The sequence below is a fragment of the Oryza brachyantha genome, chromosome 11, assembly GCF_000231095.2.
Source record: "Oryza brachyantha chromosome 11, ObraRS2, whole genome shotgun sequence".
Lineage (NCBI taxonomy): Eukaryota > Viridiplantae > Streptophyta > Magnoliopsida > Poales > Poaceae > Oryza > Oryza brachyantha.
Genome location: NC_023173.2, coordinates 11924564 through 11945951, shown reverse-complemented (window position 1 = coordinate 11945951; position 21388 = coordinate 11924564). Strand labels below are relative to the sequence as shown.

Below are 21388 nucleotides of genomic sequence, written 5' to 3'. Positions count from 1 at the left end.
TGATCGGCCCTATTAACGTGATGCAAAAGTACAATTAATGTTTATGAACGTTAATGGTCTATTTCTAGCGTTCAATTGGCCACATCTTTCTTGATCGTCCAAACAATCCTCCGTACGATTATCTTTTACAATTATATAAAGTGAAATATTTATCTGTATATTACATCGATTATGTATCTGGATCTGTGTATTTTTGGTAAAGTGTCGGTTGTTGTAGTTGAAATGAAAGTTAATATGGAAATTCGATTAAATTTTCAAAGATGGACATGACATATATTATAAATATGTACATATATTTATAAATAATTTTTTTATATACTTATGATTAATTATGTTGTAATTAATCATATCTTTTCTGTCCAACAGCCGCATTCCGTTTTTCAGGACACTCAGATGGCTCAAACAGTGATACATGAGAGCACGGGTGAAGCTACTTGCTTTCTTTTCAAATGTTTTCAATTGAGTTTAGATAGTTACGGATGTTTGAGCTTGATTAAGAAGGGTATATATACGGTGAATATAGACTTAACTAAATAAATTTTTTGAACCAGGTGCCAGGAAACCCACTCCAAAGACATATTTACATAGATACATGAGAGATATGGCTCAAACAGACAGACATGGTCGATCAGTTTCTTCTCGAGAGCAATAAATACTTTCATTTAGGTACTCCATACATCAATTGCATCCACACCCCGTTTTTACATCCGTATAGATTCACATCACACTGCTTACTTTGAAATTGAAAAAAAAAAGCCAGAAGTTAAAAACCCCAAAGAAAAGTAAATAAAAGGAGAGAAAAAGAACACACTATCCATCTGTTCACTTCGGGCACCTATTTCTCCCATTCCTTAATTTTAACTGATCAAATTTCTTGCTAGAAACAAACCAATCACATATATCATCAAATTATCATCATATTAATTCGTATAATTAAATTAACTTGTAGCAGCTAGCTTTGGGTAGGTCGACGTCGTCCATGGAAGAGCTAGCTGGCGGCGATGGCCTGGGAGCGGATGGTCTTGGGGTAGAGGAACTTCTTGCCGCCGACGGCGTCCAGGATCTTCTGGCTGAGGGCGGCGCCGCCGTGGTCGCTGGACTTGGAGACGTAGAAGGCCCGGGAGAACCAGTCGACGAGCTCCGGCGCGGCGCACATCACCATGTGGAACGGCCAGTACCACCCCGGCCATGTCACGTAGTAGTCCCCCCGCCGCACCGCCGCCACCACCACCTTCGCCAGCATCTCCGTCTTCCCCACCGGCAGCGGCCCCACGTTGATCTACACACACAACACATCCATTTACAAGAGAGGAATTAGTTACTACCGTATATACTTAGCTTGTACGGAGTAGTTTTTTAGGGTTTGGTGGTGCGTACGTCGCGAGCCTGCTCGTCGATGCCGACATGGCCGTCCTTCTGGATGCCCTTGCCCATGGTGAGGTTGGAGACGACGTAGCCCGGCGTGAGGATGGTGACGCGGACATGCGACCCCAGCTCTGCCCTCAGGGTCTCGTAGAACCTTATCACCGCGCCCTTGCTCGCCTGTAAACAGTAGTAAATCATAGCAACTAAGCATCTAAGGGAGGTGATCGTCTGTTTTTTTTTTCAAGCCAAGGCTAAAAGCAAAACGGCATATTTATAAACAAAAAATAATTTATTAATAAAATTTATGTATATATGTTCTTAGCGATTTAAAATCAAGAGTAAAAAAAACTACGATGAAAAAACCCTCAAAATCATCTCTGTTTTTAAGGTTGAAATATGTTTTGGCCATTTGGTTTATAAGTATGAAAAAGCGAAAAAGATGAGAATAAAAGTTTACACGTAAATACATACACGCATACAATATTATTGAGGCCGACTCCAGTGCATATTACTTGTATATTACTTGTAGTATAATTTAATTTAGACCGCTGATCTAATTTATTAGATGGTTATAATTAAATTATACTACCAACAATTTTAGATGTAGTAGAATTCTGAGAGGACAATATTATCTTTTTTACCGTGATAGTAAGTGGACCTTGTTAGGTTTTTTTTATCTGTACATAATGTGATAAAAAATAATAAATACAAATCTAATATTAATCAAAGTACGAAAGTACCCTTTTAAATCAATGGACGAGATTAGTTCCACGGATAGTATTATACTACAAGTAATATACACCGAAGCGTTCCTAAATATTATTATATGGACCACGTTCGCCAAGAAGAACTACCTCATAAATTTTCGTGGTCACCCATCTGTCCAATGGGAGAGAACAATTTCAAGTACGGACATACATATAAACGGATTTATGAGAGGAATGCGATGCTAGAACAACAGGGGAATGTTGCTGTCCATGAATACATGTCGATCAAGTTGTCAAACTGCAGTGAATAATACTAATACCACAGGGAATGAACGACCCTACTACTTTTCTGTCTGGGTGACACATCACACATGCATGTAGGAGATGAATGCAATTAATCAGCGAGCCACAAAGAGAGAGGGGTTTAATGCTTGCTAGCTATCATCACGATCTCGGATTAATGCAAGCTAATCTAAGCTATCATGTATTTACATGTGATTAGGGTGACACAGAGGCTGATGAGTGTCAATTAATTTGTTGATTAGTTTTGACAGATCCAACCATCATTTGCCCTCTGACATCCTGATTGACATCTATGGCCATCTGCACGTATGTAGTTGGGGTATTGGTGCACCTATATTGGGTTTGGTGAGCTGAACTAAATTGCTACACCTAGCTAGCTAGCTGCATGCTACTACTTGATAGCCACACGCAGGACATGAATCAACTAGATAGTATATATATCATCTCTTGAGACTTTATAGCCTTGCTTAAATTTATCAATTGATAAATACATATAATTTATATATATGTCTAGATTCATTAGCATTCATATAAATCTAGACAAGATTAGAAAATCTTCTATTATGAAACGAAACGGAGGGAGTAATTATTAATTAGTATCTGATGTACTTACGTTGTAGAAGCTCATCCTGGCCGTCGGCACCCTGCCGGCGACGGAGGAGGTGACGACGATGTTGCCACGGCTGGCTTTCAGGTAGGGCAACGCGAAGTAGGTCGGGTACACGGCGCCCCAGAAGTTGAGATCCTGCAGATTAATTAGGAGAAGAATTAGCAACTAATGATTCACTAATTAATGGAAGAGGTTATGGGTGGCAGACGAACAGAACAACCAAACTGATACGAATTGCATGCTATAAATTAAATCTGTTCATCCCTTTTGAAATCCAAGCTCGATCTGGGAGACCAATGCCCACTAATGGAGGGTACGTACGTCGTTGGACCATATAAATGAGGGACCATGCATATAGTTGTTTGAGAGGAATATGATTTTTCATATATGTTTTTGTGAACACAAGCTAGGAAGAAATCAACTCAAAAGTTTCAGATGTGCTAACTAACTTCTTCATATATCAGTTTGTGTGAAAATATTAAAAATGTCGACATGGAGCATGTGATACGCAATGACTCACAATAACGTTTTGGAAGGCGGTTATGTTGGTGATTTCTTCGAAGAAGCAGCTGGACCAGATCCCTGCGTTGGCCACCAGGTGATTCACTGCAGACATTTTCCCAAATAATTAGTACATGGCAGTAATTAATTAACTTCATATGCAACTATCAGTGCAGATCTATATATATATATATATATATACCCGTTTCGAATGTATTTATATCGATCCCAGCAGCTGAGTTGGTAAAATACTGTAGTTTTTATATTTCGACCAAAAATCAAAGTTAACAGCGAAATGTGCAAACACATAGCACATCTCTAGCTGTCACTCACTGCAGTTCATCTACCACCGAGATTGCATCAAGAAATCTATCTCCATTGACGACGCGTTCAGTCTGTGTAGTCAAATCAAAACTTGATGCATCTTACATCGGTCATCGCTAGTATAATTGACACCACATGAACGTGACACTACGTAGCTAATTAACCAAATGGACATTAAAATCGATCCCATCTACTCCAATTAACACTGCCATTAATTAGCCTTATCAACTAATATCTCCATCATATCCATCACTGCTTGCAGCTAGCTCTACTCTCAGCAAAAGCTGAGAGTTATTTCATGGTCCTAGAACGATGAGGTTTTGATTAGTCAGTTGGAAAGAGAACGATGCTTAGCCATATATCGAAGCTGTCGTCGTTGGCGAGCCAACGTCGCCATTGTTGATTGGTCTGAAACCAGCACTCTGAACTAAACAAAATCAAAGTCGCTATACAAAGCTGTAAATAGATGGGTTTTTTTTACAGTGCTCCAAGATTGTTTAGACCATTCATTTTGTGTTGATCCAATGGCTAGGATTAATCTTACCTCATTAGAGGTAATAGATCAGAAAGAAAAGGAATGATAAAATCCTTCAACTTGCTACGAAAATTAATGCCTATAGAGTAAGTAATTACTGAAATGTTCTCATTTGTCATAATTAAAATTAGAATTACATCATAGCAAGGTACTTACTTTTACAATTTTTCAGCTTTGCACGTGTTTAAATCCCTAATGAGAATTTTAAAATGTACTACCCAATTAGCATAATTCAAATTTTGTGTTTATATTTCAAACGTTAAATCACTTTTGCATGCTTATGAAAAATTTTCAAATACTTTGAAATCTAAATAATATTTATTTTCATTGCAGCTATCCAAATTTTGGATTTTAAAACTACAGTCCATTTGATTTATAAAATGTAAATTTGTTTGTATGACTACTAATTCCATACTCTTGCCATGATTTCCTATGGAACTTTGATTACCTAGAAAATTTAAATAACCACTTCACATATTTGAAATAATAACATGCACGTCCATTTGTATAGTTTGGATGTTTGGAATTTTATAGGACATGTGGTTATCTTTGGAAGCAATGTTTATAGTCATTAATGATTTCCTTTTTTCTCTAATATACCCATAATTAGACAAAACAAATAAAAAAATGAACGGCCAGGATTTCTCATTGGTTCTTACCGAAATTTTTTTATTAAATAAACATTTTTGGCAAGTAATTTTATTACTAAACCACCGGACAATTTTTTTAAAAAAACTAAATCTTTTGGCCACACCAGCGTTGGTGGCGCTGCCACACAGTCTGGTCGGCGTGGCAGTCTTGTCGGCGTGGCAGTCTTGCCACGCTAATGTCAGTGCTGCCACGCCACCAACAATGGTATGACAAGTCGTTTCGTCATGTCAATATTGGTGACGTGCCAAAAGGTTTATACGATGGAAATATTTTTTCTGAAGATTTAGTAATAAAATTATTTATTAAAAAAGTTTTAAAAATTAAAAAAAAATCGTTCTTACCACCCTGGAGATAAGACGGGGCACCTTAAAAGAGCTCATACATGGAGATATATATATATATATATATATATATATATATATATATATATATATAGCAGTAGCAGCTAGCAGTAATTAAAGCTGATGATTAATCTTGGAGATAAGTATATATCCGAGTGATTGATGGAGAAGAGGGTGAATTTAGTGAGAGACGTACGCTTGCCGAAGTGGGCGACGGTCTCCTCGACGGCGCGCTTGGCGTCGTCGAGCTTGGTGATGTCGGCGGGCACGACGAGGACGTCCGGCGAGCCGAGGTCGCGCGCCGTCTTCGCCACCGCGCGCAGGGCGATCTCCGTCCTCGCCGTCAGCGCCACGCACGCCCCCTTCTTCGCGTACTCGTACACCAGGTGCTGCATGCACATCATTTTTAGTTTTTCTTTTATTTTTATCCACGAGCTAATTAACTAACATGCACAAAAATTTAACCAGAAAAAAAAATAAAATTTTGTGAGGAAATTAACTAAGCAGGATTTATCAAATTTTGCCACAATCTGAGTATACTTGTTGGAATTTGGAACTGATTAATTTTTTTTAACCCTGAAATTACGCACCGCCGTTTCTCTTCCCGGAGAGATCGATTCGTCGATAATTAAATCCTTTGTCAGCGTTACATAATTAGGGCACAGTACGTTACGTACGTGCGCATCCATGTCATTATTTTTCGGGTCAGTCGTCTCCTCCCTATTCCTTTTTTTTTTCTGTCTTAAGTCCCAAAATTAAATGTGACTCACGACGTCTCTGAACTTTGCAGACAAGCTCAGAACCCTAATCTCGATCCACTGAAACTGAGATAAATCTCATTTCCCTATTCGCTTTCTTGGCTTAATTACGAAGGGCTGTAGTGTGCCCTCCCTCCCTGCTAGCTACTGCTGCCTGCCCTAGCTTCGTCGTCGTCACAGTATCGATCTTACGTTCACGTCAAGGAATTCATGGGAGAACAGGACGAGTTAGATAGGCCATAAATGATGGGGGTTCACCTCCCTCACGCATCATCGGTCTCAGGGGGTCCATGAATGATCTTTACTCCGGCCGGCGACTGTGCCATCACATGCATCTGGGGGCAGGGCAGCCATGGCTGCCTTCCCAAAGCTTTCTCCAGGACGATTTCGGAGAAATGGATTGCATGCATGGTCAGGCCGGAGAGGCCTATGAGATCGAGGCCATGCTCGCTCCCAATTAATGGGATGCCCCCGGAGCCCGTATTTATTGCTTCTGCCTACTAGGAATTAATCCCAAGAAATCTTAATGTGGCTGCTTATCTTTGAACTAATTAAGTGATTTGCAAAAAAAAAACTAATTAAGTGCAGTGTTCCAACACTTCCATTCTGGCTAGTTTCTTCTCTTGATTGGTATGGTTCAGAGAAAACATGAATCACATGATATGATATTTCAGGTTTAATTTATTGAATATATATTTAACCTACTACTACCAGATATAATTATATATATGGTGTGAAGAAGTGCTATTAGTGACAATAAATATGCAGGTATTCTCTCAAGTTGACCCTGACCAAACTCAAGTTAAAACTGAATCAACAACTCTCACTACCACAGAAATATATTTGTGGGACATACACATCAATTAGACAGACCGGCTCATCGATCCTAGCTGATGAGTATCATGATTTGATTTGTCACCACATGCACACTTTGATATTTTGATGAATGACTTTTAGTCGGTGCAGGATTCTTAATAAACTTGTTGCTTACTATTGGATTCATGTATGTTGGATAATTTCAATTAATTGTTGTACCAACCAGATTAAATGCACACACGCGCAAGTTCTAGAACTATACGGTATATCGCCCATACTTGCAGATTTCTCTCTTAATTATGCTGCAGTCGATCATAAAATGGTGTTGTGTAAATAATAATTATACTAGTATGTTTTTAGAGAGAAATGATCATCAAGGACCCTAGAGGCCTAGAGTTGGTACTTGGTACTGATCTGATAATCAGCTACAGTTGAAGTCCTCGAATTCCTTTTCCTTTTGTAAAGCAGGATATTAATTACACAGAAACCGTAGGAATTAAATTAAAGCTATTCATTTTCTCTATGCACATAACTGAAAAGGGATATTAATTACATAAAACTGTAGGAAGTAGAAATTATAATTTTTATGTGGCGACAATACATTAAATATCTGACATGGTTCTTTCCCACTGTACTCACTTTATTTTCTTTTGACGTTTTCTGGAACACAAGTTATCTGTGCTAATATACTAGTACTCTATAGGAGTATATATTAAGCTACAAGAATTTCTACCTGTCGTAATCATCGTTGCCGAAATCACAACTAATTAAATCAAACTTCTCAAATATATTTTTCTTTGCAGGGAAAACTTGTCAAATAACCTAGATGCAACGATATTATCAGAAATCGTTGCAACCACACCAAGACCAATGTTCCAACGTGAAATTTTGTTTGATAATTTTACCACCACACCAACTTTATTCAGCTAGCTTTGGTGCCCATGTCACTGTCGACACAGATGCAAAATTATACTAAGATTTATGCCTGTACATATATCATGTTCCCTGCAACCATGCATGTCCACAGGTTTTCCTCTTCAGTTTGCCCATGCTTTTATAACTCCAAATCATGCATACCAACGAAAGGAAAGGCAATCAAACCCATTATTTAAATCACAACCGCCAAATACACATGACTTTAATATTATACTCTACAAAATTCTTCCTCCTCCTGTTCGTGAGGAGTATATGTCATAATGCATTCTTGTCCATTCAAGCACCATATAAATATCTGCTGACATGTAACTTCAAGTGCAAGAAAATCCAAGCTAGTTTATTATCCATTTTCTATAACGCACACAAAAAAAGAATCCAACAGGAACACACTTAAACTCCAAACCTTAAACCATATATCTAAAAAAAATTATGAACTAGTAATATAAAGACAAAGTTAAATATGTGCAGGATAGAAATATATGCAAACTGGAAAGAAAATAATCCAAACATGCTTGAAGGATCCACTGGGCAGTGTGGCCCAGCAGTACTCCAGCACACAACGAGTTCTGCAACGTTAGCTAGCTAGGATATGCAGCAGAGATAGCAAGAAGTTGCAGCATGCACGCGTTAATTACCTCGCCGATGCCGGAGGAGGCGCCGGTGACGAGAACCACCTTGCCGCGGAGGTCCTCGCCGGAGACGAAGGGCCTGACCAGCAGCCTGGACAGCATGCGGCAGACGAAGGAGACGGGGAGGTAGACGAGCAGCACCAGCGACAGCCCCACGTGCATGAACACGCTCAGGAACCCGTTCACGAACGCCTCCTTCGCCATGGTTGCTTGCTTGCTGCTAGCACACACTAGCTATATATATTATAGCTCGATCGTCTTCCTCAGCTCCGGCGGCGGCGGCGGCGGCGGTGCCGGAGGATGAGGAGGAGGGTCTGGAGCTTGGAGGCGGGGAGGAGGGAGTGGCGTGGTGGTATTATTTATGGCCTGGGTGAGGCAGCGAAGTGTGCAGGAGAGGAGGAATTGATGGGTGGGTGGGGGTGGCTGCACCAAATAGTGGCGGAATATTGTATGTATCCGTATACTCAACTGCATGGAATGCCCATGTATCTCCTCTCCTCTCTCTCTCTCTTCTTTGTAGTTGTTCTTTTTCTCCTAATCTTTTTAGGCCATCCCTATCTTTTGGCTTATTCACGAAATAAGTTAGATGACATATTTATAAACAAAAAATAATTTATAAATATATATATATATATATATATTTAATGATCTAAAAGACAAAACTGAAAAATAAACCACGGTAAAAATAATTTAAGGTTAAAAATTAAAATTTTGGTTTGTATAAGCGAAAATTCGAGGGTGTAAGCGTATACATCTCACTATCTCTTACAATAAACGTCGTTATTCAGAAATTAATGTAAAGTCGTTAATGCAGGTCATCAGGAGAAACTAAAAGCGTGTGTTCTCTCAAAATTTTTCTGACGAAAAGTTAAAAAAAATGCATGCATCCAAATGCTACATACATACATGGAGGAGGAAGCGCAAGAAGTATGAACTGTGACAGATGGTGTTACCATCACCCAGCTAGCTAGGTTCAAATCGTGTGGGTCCTCCATGTAATAACCAAAAAAGATTATGCTATCTGTTACCTCCGTCCCTGAAAAAACTATGTACCATCCGTTTTATTTTTAAATTTTTATAAAAAATTTGAAAAAAAATTAGTCACACACAAAATACTACTTATGTTTATCATCTAATAAAAATAAAAATATTAATCCTAATTTTTTTAATAAGACGAAGAGTCAAACATTGTATCTTAAAAACCGAAAAGTTAATTTGTTTTGTGGCGGAGGAAGTTGAATTTTCTGCGAAAATAGAAATATATTTCATCCATCCAGGAAAAAAAAAAAGAAAGAAAGAGCATTTCTCTAGAGAACAACATGGGAACAACCAGTACTGGTACTATTGTTTCCAAAAAAAGAAAAAAAGTGCTGGTACTATTAATTTACGTGTCGTGTCGCGGTTATGTATTTCCAATCCTTGAAGCTATATGGTACAGTAGTACACACACTGTGGTCAACAGTAGAGATGAGATGCTGTCGAGCATTGACTGTAGCTTGGAAGTTGGGCCCGGGCCCCGGTTACGCCGTCAGGAGCTGACCAGGTTATTATTATTATTATTATTATTATTATTATTATTATTATTATTATTATTATTATTATTATTATTATTATTATTATTATTATTATTATTATTATTATTATTATTATTATTATTATTATTATTATTATTATTACTACTACTACTACGTGGGTGGTGCATGTAAGACGTACTCACTCTGTTTTATATTATAAGATGTTTGACTTATTTGGTTACAATGTTTGACTATTTGTTTATTTAAAAAATTATGAAAATATCATTTATTTTGTTTATGACTTACTTTATTATAAAAAAAATTAAGCATAATTTATTATTATTTATATTTATATTAAATTTTTAAATAAGATAAATAGTCAAACATTCAAACCAAAACGTTCAGATGTAAAGTAGGTAGTAATACAGCATATGTTGTGACCAGGAGGTGCACAGGCAGGATGAGGATGACCGTAGTTAATACAACACGGTTGGCAGCATGGCCATTCTTCTCTTTAGCCAGCGGTGGAATAATTGAACAAGCTAGAGGGAGAGGCATGTGTCAGCAGGGACTATTTCCCCTCCACTAAGTGCTAGTTTAGTTAAAAAAAAATCGCATCTTCGAACGCTTAAACGTAGTATTAAACATTGATAGAAAGAAAAACTAATTATACACTTAGAGAAAAAATCATAAGATTAATCTTTTTAAGCCTAATTAATTCACTAGGTGTTTCCTACCGGCTATAGATTAATTAGCTAATTTGTTTATAGTCGTGTACTCGTAGCAGTACTATGTTGTACCCAAGTTTGCTGTCTTGTCTTTTTTTTTTTCATGTGCATAAACGGCGAGCTTTTATTAACGATTAAAAAGTAATGTACGGACTAAATTAAAGACTAAATTGTTATATAGATATATATTTAGCGATTTAAGAATAAATACTAGAAAATAAACTTTGTTTAAAAACTCAAAAATAAACTCTAAATTTAAGTTTTAAAATTTTAATTTTAATTTATAAGTATTAAAAAAGACAGGTGCTTTGCAACTTTAATTAATTAACCGGTGGGTTGACTACGTTTTTCAAAGCGAAAAAGGTTCCTTCTTTTTCCATACATATGTACCACTGCTGTTCTTTTTCTTTTTTATTTGAACCAATTGTGCATGATGTATTGTTGTTGTTAATTTTAGTTCTAAATTTCGGTTCATCATTGAAGTTGGAGCACGCACGTACTGTTAGCCTTTTGGATACCCCTTGTATGTATTGTAAATGTTGTTGCACTGCTTATAGGAGTTCAAACTCAGGCCGTTGAAACAAAGGATATGTGAAGAAATTTATAGGATTCAAATTCAAAAAGAATTTTATATATTTGGTATTTTTGAAATAAAGGATTATAATTTTCCAAATCCGATAAAAAAACCTAAGAAATGGTTAATTTAATGTATGTAGATGTTAGATTAAACTTAGCAAAATCTTCACCTCTTAAAAAAATATTTTGAATAATATATTTCTCTCACCTAATTCTTTTGTTTTAAGGTGACTTATCGAAACGATCAAGCGTACATTCTGATTTCTCTAATTTCTCCATCTCACTTTTCAAAGCTGTATTACAAAAGCAGTAGTATATTAATATGTACGGAGTACATTCTGATCGCTTGGCTTTGTCAACTGAGACTGCTATTTAATTTAATTCTCTCGAAAAAATTAAATTCTCATGTAGTTAGTGTTGTGTTTTCATGTGCTGGAGCTTTCGACGGAAAATTTGTAAACAATATGTTTTAACTTGCACGGATTACTTTGCAAGGAGTTGTTTAGATGCGGCTAAACTTTTTAGCCCCATGTCGCATCGAATGTTTGGACACTAATTTGAAGTATGAAACATGGACTAATAAAAAACCTAATTTCATAAATGAGTGGTAATTCGCGAGACGAATTTTTTAAGCCTAATTAATCCATAATTAGAGCATGTTTACTGTAGCATCACATAGGCTAATCATGGATTATTTGGGCTCAATAGATTCGTCTCACGAATTAGTCCAAGATTATGGATAGGTTTTATTAATGGGTTAATTTGATTCATGCCATCGTAAATTTGTCGTTTTAGAAAAATAGCATTACTATTCGCGATATCGATTTGATGCCACTGAAATTTTCTAAAATTAGATATATATATCACTGCCGTCACATTTTTCATCTTCATAAGGACCAAAGTACCCTTGGATATGGGCCCTACCTATCTAACTCCATCTTCTTCCTCCGTCCTCCTTCCCCTCTTCTCTATTCTCTCTCTCCACCTCGGTATGGTTGAGCTAGATTAGGAAGGTGGTGACGACTCAGACAACACGACGGCAAGTCGACAAGTTGTGTGCCACCGGAGCAGCCGAAACATGTGCACGTGCCATCACACGGCGGTGGATGTCATCGTCGTCAACCTTCATGAGCACTGAGTCGGACAGCAAGCCGAGGGTCTCGAGGGCCGAGGCTGCCACCAATGCTGCTCGAAGGTGCTCGTTAGCGTGCGACAGACAGCGATGTGTGAATGAAGGAATATAGCAGTGTGCGGATCTGTCACTGACCATGACTCTTGCATCTAATCCATCCTTTCATGCATGGAGTGATCTAGGCAATGGATCCACTCACTACTCAAAGATCAAAGCTGGTTGCTTAGCACGACAGCTAAATCTTATTATTGCATTGTGGTGTGGTGCTGATGCATCATGCTTGGTGGGCAGATTTCATTGTCTCTATCTCCATATTAGGGGTTGTCCTGATCGCACAAAAGGAGGTCTATTGCAGTGTCCACCCACCAGAGCTTGCCGTTGTGGGAGACGACATTGTAGAAGTTTCAAATCCATTTCAGCAGAGGGTTGTTGACGTTCTTCTCCTTCCATTGGCCAGTCCTGGACGAGAAGCAGAGGAGGGTGGCCTCGTCTCCATCAACGATGGTCTGGAACTCAGCGACCAGGAAGCACCCCCCACGGCCACTCCCCCTGGCGTGGCGATCACGTCGAGGTCGTTGTTGAAGATGAGGTCTGCAGTTCTGCACCCATCCATCGAGAGGGGAAGAAAAGCAGAGAAGGAAGAAGGCGAGCTTGACGGAGAATGTTACGGCGATGGCATGAATCTAGTTTTATAAAATAACAGTGGTATCGAGCTAATATCCTGGATAGTAATCGTCTTTTTCTAATATAGTAAATTTACAAAATGGCATGGATCAAATTAACCCTTTATTAATAGTCTACGTTTCCTATTTATAATAAGTGTCTAAACATTTGATGGGATAAGGGACTAGAAATAAGTCTCTTGTCCCAAATATCACCTAAACGGCTCATATTCCACATATATAAGCCATATATTGTCACTTCTGTTTATACTTATAAGCCAAAGTTTTAATTTTCAGCCTTAAATTTAGAGTTGCTGTTTGTGTTTTTCACCCTAGTTTATTTTCCAGCTTTGGTTTTTAGATAGCTAAGAATACGTATATAAAACTTTTTATAAATTATTTTTAATTTGTAAAATATGAGGATTGGCTCAAGAGCGTCTTCAAGAGACTACTCATCTCTCTTGCCATACTAAATTTTAGCAATTTTTTACAAAAATTATCCTCCAAACGACTATGTATTTGACATGCCAAACATGACTAGTATGATCAAATCTGGCAAGTCATTCTTCTACTAGTAAGATTGCTATCTATGTGTTTCACGTGGGTGGGACCCACTAGTCATCCTCCTCTTGCCAAATTTGGCAAGTAGGGATGGAGAATGGTGCACATCGGATTTAGAGTTACCAAACTTGACATAAATAACTAAATATAGATTTAAGAGTCAAAATTTAGCTATTCTCTTGGAGATGCCCTAACAATCACTCCTAATTACCTATTCATACATAGGTCGTATTTGTTACACGAGCTAAGGCCCCGTTCGTTTGCCCCCCTCCTATTCTTAGACTCCCTCGTTTTTCGTACGCACACATCCCAAACTGCTAAACGGTGTATTTTTTGCGAAAATTTTATATAGGAAATATCTCTTTAAAATTCAAATTAATCTATTTTTTATATTTAATAATTAATAATCATGTACTAATTTATTACCGCGTTTTGCTCGTCGACTAATAACCTAGCAGTCGAACGCAGCCTAAGTAACCAGATTTCTTCGTTTTTCGTGCGCACGCTTCCCGAACTCTTAAATGGTACATGATATTCATATTAATCTATTTTTTAGAAAAGTTGCATTAAAAAATCATATTAATCTATTTTTTATTTTTTAATAATTAATAATTAGTTAATTATATACTAATCTATTGCTATGTTTTTTTCACGCCGGTCACCTGACGTACTAACGAACGCGGCCCTAGATATCAATTTACTCCACGAATTAAGATTAGTTGGGGAGATAGAGGAAAGTGTTAATGACTGCTTGTACCTCAGTTCTCGAAGTAAAAGGGACTGCTTGCTTGTACCTCCAGCTGCTGCAGATCGACAAAATGCGTGCGGTCGAGGTTTCACCCCGTATTCTGTGATAGATATTCATGAGAGGTTAATTAATTTGATGGTGATAACTAACAATACAGTACTATATGCCCAGTGGAAAGATGAGCTCAATGTCTTATGTGTGGCCGATTTTACTAGTCCTTTTCCTGGGTAACTGTATGTTAAGGTTATGGTCACTTGTCTTCAGTTAATGTGTAGTCAGATATGTCTCAATGAGATAATTAATAGACAGAAACAGACCAGTGAAAAAGAGATCATCGATCATCCCATCTCCTAGCTAGTGCATACATACATTTATCCACGTCTGTTGATTAATTTGGTTTGAGATTAATTCTTTGCGAGCTGCTTGTTTGCTTCTTTGCGACTAGGCTGCCTTTGTTTTCTCCTCCTAGAAAGTCGGAGCTATTTGTAGTCAAGTTCGGCAACGATGATTTAGGCGTGGTGTTTTCTCTCTAGTTGTCCTGTCGCCTTCTCGTCTCTTTGTTCTAGGTGTTGTCGGTCCTCTTTTGACCGTGCAGTTCAGGTTGTGTCGGTTCTCCTCAATTAGCCGTGCTCTGTATGATTTTCGGGCCTGATTTTTCTTATAAACAGAGCCAATTCTCTTCTTCTATCAAATTCCGGCAGATCGATCTTCTATCGTCGTTCATTCAAAAAAATAATTTTTTGCTAGCTTTTCCGTAGAGACGGGTTTGAACGAGCTGACATGCTACTGCAGAGGTGAACAGTGCAGTGAATTTGTACTGGTTTTTAACCGTTGAATCAGAGATAAATGGATCTGATCTAATTGCTACATTACTGCTACAGTGATGGTACAGTACCAAAATACCGTGGCTACAGTATTATGGTACTGTTTACAGAATTTTTTACTATGCAACTCATATAAACAGTGATCCTACAGACTATCGGGACCCGGTTTGAACGTTGATTCTCTGCTGCATTTTGCTCTCGTTACAGATTGATGTCGCGTCGGAAAGATTCATCAAATTAATTAATTGGTTGTTTCGTGTAACTCTCGCCTGCCTCAACGGCAAGAAAACCGGCAGTTATCCGATCGAATCTAAACTATATCATATCGACAGTTGGATATGATGCAATTGGGTAGCCCTCTACATGCATCCAAATTAAGCTAGCTAGAATGACATTTTTATAAGAGAGGAGATAGAGAAAGAAGGGAAAAAATAGGTTTCTTCCATATCTCGTCGTTTTCGAGATTAGACATCAACTAACATGGTCGATCGGCTTTCCTGGCCGACACATGCATGCTTCTCTGCGTGTTAGAGTACTGGTCCTGACTGCTTGTTTAACCTATATTAATTTCTCTTATATTTTTTTCTCGATTTTTATATGTATGTTTTCTGAACTATTAAAAGGTGTATTTTTTTAAAAAAGTTTATATATAGAATTTCATCATGCTCCCTTCCAAAATTGATTTTTAACTTTAGAGTAGGTAATTACATCGTTTACACCATTAAATATCTATTAAAAATCAAATAATCTTTAATTATTCATTTAGAAGCTGAAAAGAACACATCCATGTGTACGATTAATTTGTGTTTTACAAGACTAGCTTAACTTCCACTTGTTTTAGTGTAATCCTTTTATAGTTAATATATTATTTGCACATCCTTTTGCTTTTACTCATACTTATAAGATAAATTTTGAATTTTAACTTTAAATTTAGAGTATATTTTGGGTTTATTATCATCGTAGTTTATTTTTAATTTTTGGCTTTTGATCGCTAACAACATGTATATAAAAGTTTTATCACAAATAATTTTCATTTGCAACATGTCATTTTTTTAATAAAAAACACAAACAATAACTCATGCATATAGCTAGTTGATTAACTATTATTGATACTCACCTCAGCGTTATAAACAATTTTGTTGATCTCAGACACTAATTTGATAGTTACAAACTAGTATAAAACCAATAGAAGTATTTATATACAAGTTGAATGAAATTTAGTACAGAGATATTGATGGTAAAAACTTAAAAACATTAACGGTACATCAAAACTGTTTATTACCGTTGCTTGGCTACTTCAACGGTAAGTTAGAGCTACTGTGGTTCTACAGCAAGTTGTTATGTTGGGTATACAATAACTTTAGATGGGAAAAGTTTTTGGATGAGTATACATCGAATGTTTGACCGGATGTCGGATGAATTTTTCGGACACAAATGAAAAAATAAATTTCACAACTCGGCTAAAAACCACGAGACGATTTTTTGAGCCTAATTAAGCCGTCGTTAGCACATGTTGGTTACTGTAGCACTTATGGCTAATCATGGACTAATTAGGCTCAAAAGATTCATCTTGAGATTTCTCACATAACTGTGCAATTAGTTTTTCGTTTTATCTATATTTAATGTTTCATTTAAATGTCCAAAAATTTAATATGATGTTTTTAGGAATTTTTTTTGGGAACTACACAAGGCCTAAGTGTTATATTCATGTGTGCCGGCCGTGTGGTTGTAACTGCCATGGTTTTTCTTTCCTGGCAGTTCGTTCAGGTTCCTACTTAATTATACTTATTTGAAATATAGGTGACGGTTCTCTTGCCAGATTAACACCATCTCTTTTTCTTTTGATTTCGTACATAACCTAAAATTTAAATTTTATGTCTTAAATTTAAAATTAATTTTGATGTTTTTTTAGTCTTTGATTTTAGACCGCTAGGAACGAACATTATATAACAGTATTTTTACAAATTATTATTTTTTGATTATGCCATTTGGCTAGCCCTTAGTGGTTTTTCTTTTTTCTTTTATAAAAAATATTTTTCACTGTTCTTGATCAATATTTTGCACGTCCCGACTCTGACAGCAAGTATCTCTCAGCTTTAATTACCTAGCTACTTTCTCTATTCCAAAATAAATTTATTTTTCAGTTTTTAGATACAGTATCGGACTATTCATCTTATTTAATTTTTTTACAATAATATTTTTATTGTTATTAGATGATAAAACATAAATAGTCTTTTACGTATAACTATTTTTTAAATAAGACGGGTGGTTAAATATTGGACACAAAAATCAAAACACATACTGAAGTTGTATTCTCAATGACGACATAATGAATTGATAAGTACTAGTATTTTATCCGAGCTTCATTCCCTGAGGGGTTGGGGTAGGTGTGGTCGCTTGACTATGAAACTAATCTTATTATTTTAATTAAAAAAGACAACTTTTGGTGATCTGCAACCTTTTTTCGTCTTGTTACACTGCGAAACACCGTTCCAATGTGATGCATGGCATGAAGCACTGTGCTATGCCAGAAACTGCATACACGCGATGGACTTTGAATGCAATATAGCTTGCAGCCGCCCGGCATTGGCTCGAGCAACTGGAGCCTATTTGTGATCTTTTCCGGGAGCGTTCGAAATCCACCAACACGGAAATATTTTTCTCTCTTTTTTTCATGTGCACGTTTTTTAAACTGTTAAACGGTGTATTTTTTTTAAAAAAATTTATATAAAAGTTGTTTTAAAAAATCCGATTAATTCATTTTTCAAGTTTGTAAAAGCTAATACTCAATAAAATAATCATATGCTAATAAATATCTTCGTTTTACGTGCGCTGATTAGACAATTATCTTCGTTTTACGTGCGCTGATTAGACAATTTAGACATTTCACCTGGGAACGGTGCCTCCTTTTCGTGGAGCACTGCCTCTAGCTTTTGACAATCACGGCCGGCTAGGTGGGGTGCGTTGTTTTCATCCGATTATTTTTTTACCTTTTACGTGTACGCAATTAGAATAGTTAAATATTGTATTTTTAAAAATTTCTATACATAAGTTTATCATCTTACTTATTTAAGTTAATTCAGCATTTATACTATTAAATAGCTATATATTAAAAATTATATGATATTTCACCTTTTAATTTGTTTTCATTAACAAAAGAACACGGTCATGCTCCTAGCTCCTATGTAAACCCCACTTTGGTCGATTATAATCAGAAGGTAACTTTTATACTTCCTTCATTCTAAAATATTATTATCAGCATTTTCATTATAAGATATTATGGTCATCGCTATATTCATATGAATGATAATTAATCTAATCACACATATAAAACATACTCCGTCTTTAAATAAAGTTATTTCTGCCACCCGCCATTTAAATGAAGCTATTTTTCTAAATACCTCATCAAATCACAAGTATTCTCTATTTGATTTTTCTTACCTACATTATATTCTCAACCAATCACAATCTTTCTCCAATCATTCTCATATATCTTCTTAATCCTCATACGTGGCTCTAGAAATAGTTATATTTTGGGACAGGCGAGAATTTATAATTGACAGATGAATCTATATTAGGCTAAAACATTTTATAATATACAATAAAGAGTGTAAATGTACTTTTAGGTTGTTTAGGAGAGATTAATGTAAACGGAATGGCTTTCATATCTCTTAAAAATGAATTAAGCCTTAATAGAGCTGATAAGATGGAAAAAATTGAATATGAAGTGATTAATAGAAAAGTAGTACCGTAAATAGCATTGGATGTTCTTATACTAAGAAACAAGATTTGAATTCTATTCTTCTAAATATCCTTACATCTTACAACTCGTGGAGTAAATTGATCACATTTATGATTACTTTCAGACAGTTTTGTTCTTCGTTACCCAAACACCATTGTATTCTTGGGAGAAAAATAATACAAATCATATTATTTTTCAAACTCATTTTATATTATCGCACAGCTGAATCAAGCGACCATATGGCCAAGCTAGGTTGCCTGGAACTGTTTCAGACGTGGGTTGAACTTAATTGATTGCATAATTATAATTCATGTGTATAATTTGCTTGCTAAAAACGGCTGAGCGTGTACATTCACCCGTTAAATCTACTTCTTACTATATAGTTCACCCACACAACTCGATTTCTAGGAGGCCACATCATCATTAAATCATAACCATCCGATCAAATACGGTGAGCTCTAGATTTTCGCCACGTGTCCGTAGATTTCATGTTATAAACATTGAAAGTGCATCTAGCCCCAAACAAAGTTTTGGATGATTAATGACAATGCTAGCCAAGCATGTGTGCGCTAATGAGTTGTGATTGCAGAGAAAATGAGAGATCATTTTGATTGAAGTATTACTTGATCAAACTTAGAGCATGTGTGACCCGAAGCGACGGCTCTACGAAGACGAAGGAGCTTGAAAGCGTATTTTATTTTTTTCTTTTTGAGTCATAGGAACTTCGTACTACTAAGAGGGGTCACTGAAATCTCTGCATACATCCTGGAGTAAGGCTAAGCCGAGTGGAGTAAGTTTAGGTCCAGTTGTAGCCTATGTTGTTTTTCTTGAAGCAGGGACAAGACGGTCCGGTCCTTGGTCCGGCCCCTGCTCAAGTCGAGTGTGTGGACGGTCCGGCCTCAAGCCGGATAGTCCGGTGGCAGGACGGTCCGGACCTTGGTCCGGCCCCTGCTCTGAGTGAGTGAGTTAAGTGTTGACCGGACGGTCTGGCACCCTAGCCGGACAGTTCGGTTAGGTTTCTTTTCCAACGGCTAAGTGACGTCTGCTAGCCTATAAAAGGGGCTCTTGAGATCTAGCCGTTAGTGAGGCTTTCTGTTCGAGTTTTCTGGTGGCTAGGGCAAGTTTAGCACCTCTCAAGCCTCCCCACTAACCCAATACACCTCCTAGAGAGATTAATCGTTGGATCATGTCTTAGAGAGAGTGTTAAGGTTAGTGAGTGATAGAGTATTCATTCTCGGGCGTTGATAGATGCATGTGGAGTCAAGGTGGCCTATTACTCTTGGAGATTGATCTCCTAGACGGATAAGCGTCGCCCGCGAGCCTCCGATTCGTGTGGATCGCCCAGGAGCAAGTTGTGAAGGTTGGTGCCTAACCTCCGCAAGGGAATAGGTAAGATTGATAGTGGATTCTTGTGCTTTCTCATAGAACGCTGTAGGGTAGAGTGAATTGCAATCTAGGGCTGGGCAAGCCGCCTTGTACTTGACCTTGATGGTCGATCGAAGGGGTTGCTAGTCCCTAGGTGTGAATTCGGAGACCCGTGTTGGCCTTGTGGGAGGAAGCCAAGAGAGGGAAAGGATCGAGAGAGATCCCGCTCGCAGGAGCGCCTCAATGGAGAGTAGGATCGAAAGATCCGAACTTCGGGATAAATCTCTCGTGTCTTTGTTCTTATGATTTCGTGTTCTGTTTGTTCCTGCGATCTTTCTGCTATTTTATTCCACACACAATCACATCACGTTCCTAGGAACATCATCGAAAAGGTAGACTGTCAAGTCTGTATTTTTCACTAACCAGACGGTCCGTTGTTCTAACCAGGATGGTTCGGCCAGAGCTCTCGGCCCAACCCGAGAGTGCCGACCGGACGGTCCGGCCATAGGCCCGGATGGTCCGGCCCCTGTACTGACTGCTGCGATTTGAAAGAATTTTCAGGACACCTATTCACCCCCCCTCTAGGCTGTCTCTCTGGGACTTCAATTGGTATCAGAGCCTATTCTTTTGAAAAGGCTTAAAAGCCTGAAGTGATCCAAAATGGGAGACAAGACTAGCGACGTTTCCAACAACAACAACCGTAAAGATGAATATGGTGGAGAAGGCTCTACCAAAAAGGGAGCCTCTATTGTGTTTGATTACTCTAAACTCAATACTTCATCATCTAACATTTCTATCTCTTCCAGCCGTGCAGGTTCCTTTGATGGTACTCACTATGGGGCATGGAAACATAAAATGAGACTTCATCTAATCTCCTTGCATCCAAGTGTTTGAAAAGTTGTGTGCACAGGTGTGAAGGATATGCCGAAAGATGAAGAAGATCTCACTCCAGCGCAAGAGCTCCTCATCCACCGCAATGCTCAAGCGGCAAACGTGATTCTCAACTCCTTGAGCCCGAAGGAATTCAACAAGGTTGATCAACTTGATGAAGCCAAGGAGA

General features: G+C 37.6%; 1 protein-coding gene across 1 annotated transcript; it reads right to left on the bottom strand.

Annotated features, from left to right (window-relative positions):
• Positions 1–632: 632 nt before the first annotated feature.
• LOC102720185 (11-beta-hydroxysteroid dehydrogenase A-like) lies at positions 633–8844 on the bottom strand. The gene is made up of 6 exons (XM_040529172.1): positions 8483–8844; positions 5534–5726; positions 3506–3591; positions 2989–3120; positions 1378–1542; positions 633–1279 (listed from the first exon to the last, which is right to left on the bottom strand). Exons 1-6 carry the CDS (start codon positions 8678–8680, stop codon positions 989–991), a joined length of 1065 nt encoding a protein of 354 aa, XP_040385106.1. The 5' UTR covers positions 8681–8844; the 3' UTR covers positions 633–988.
• Between the last annotated feature and the right edge of the window lie 12544 nt (positions 8845–21388).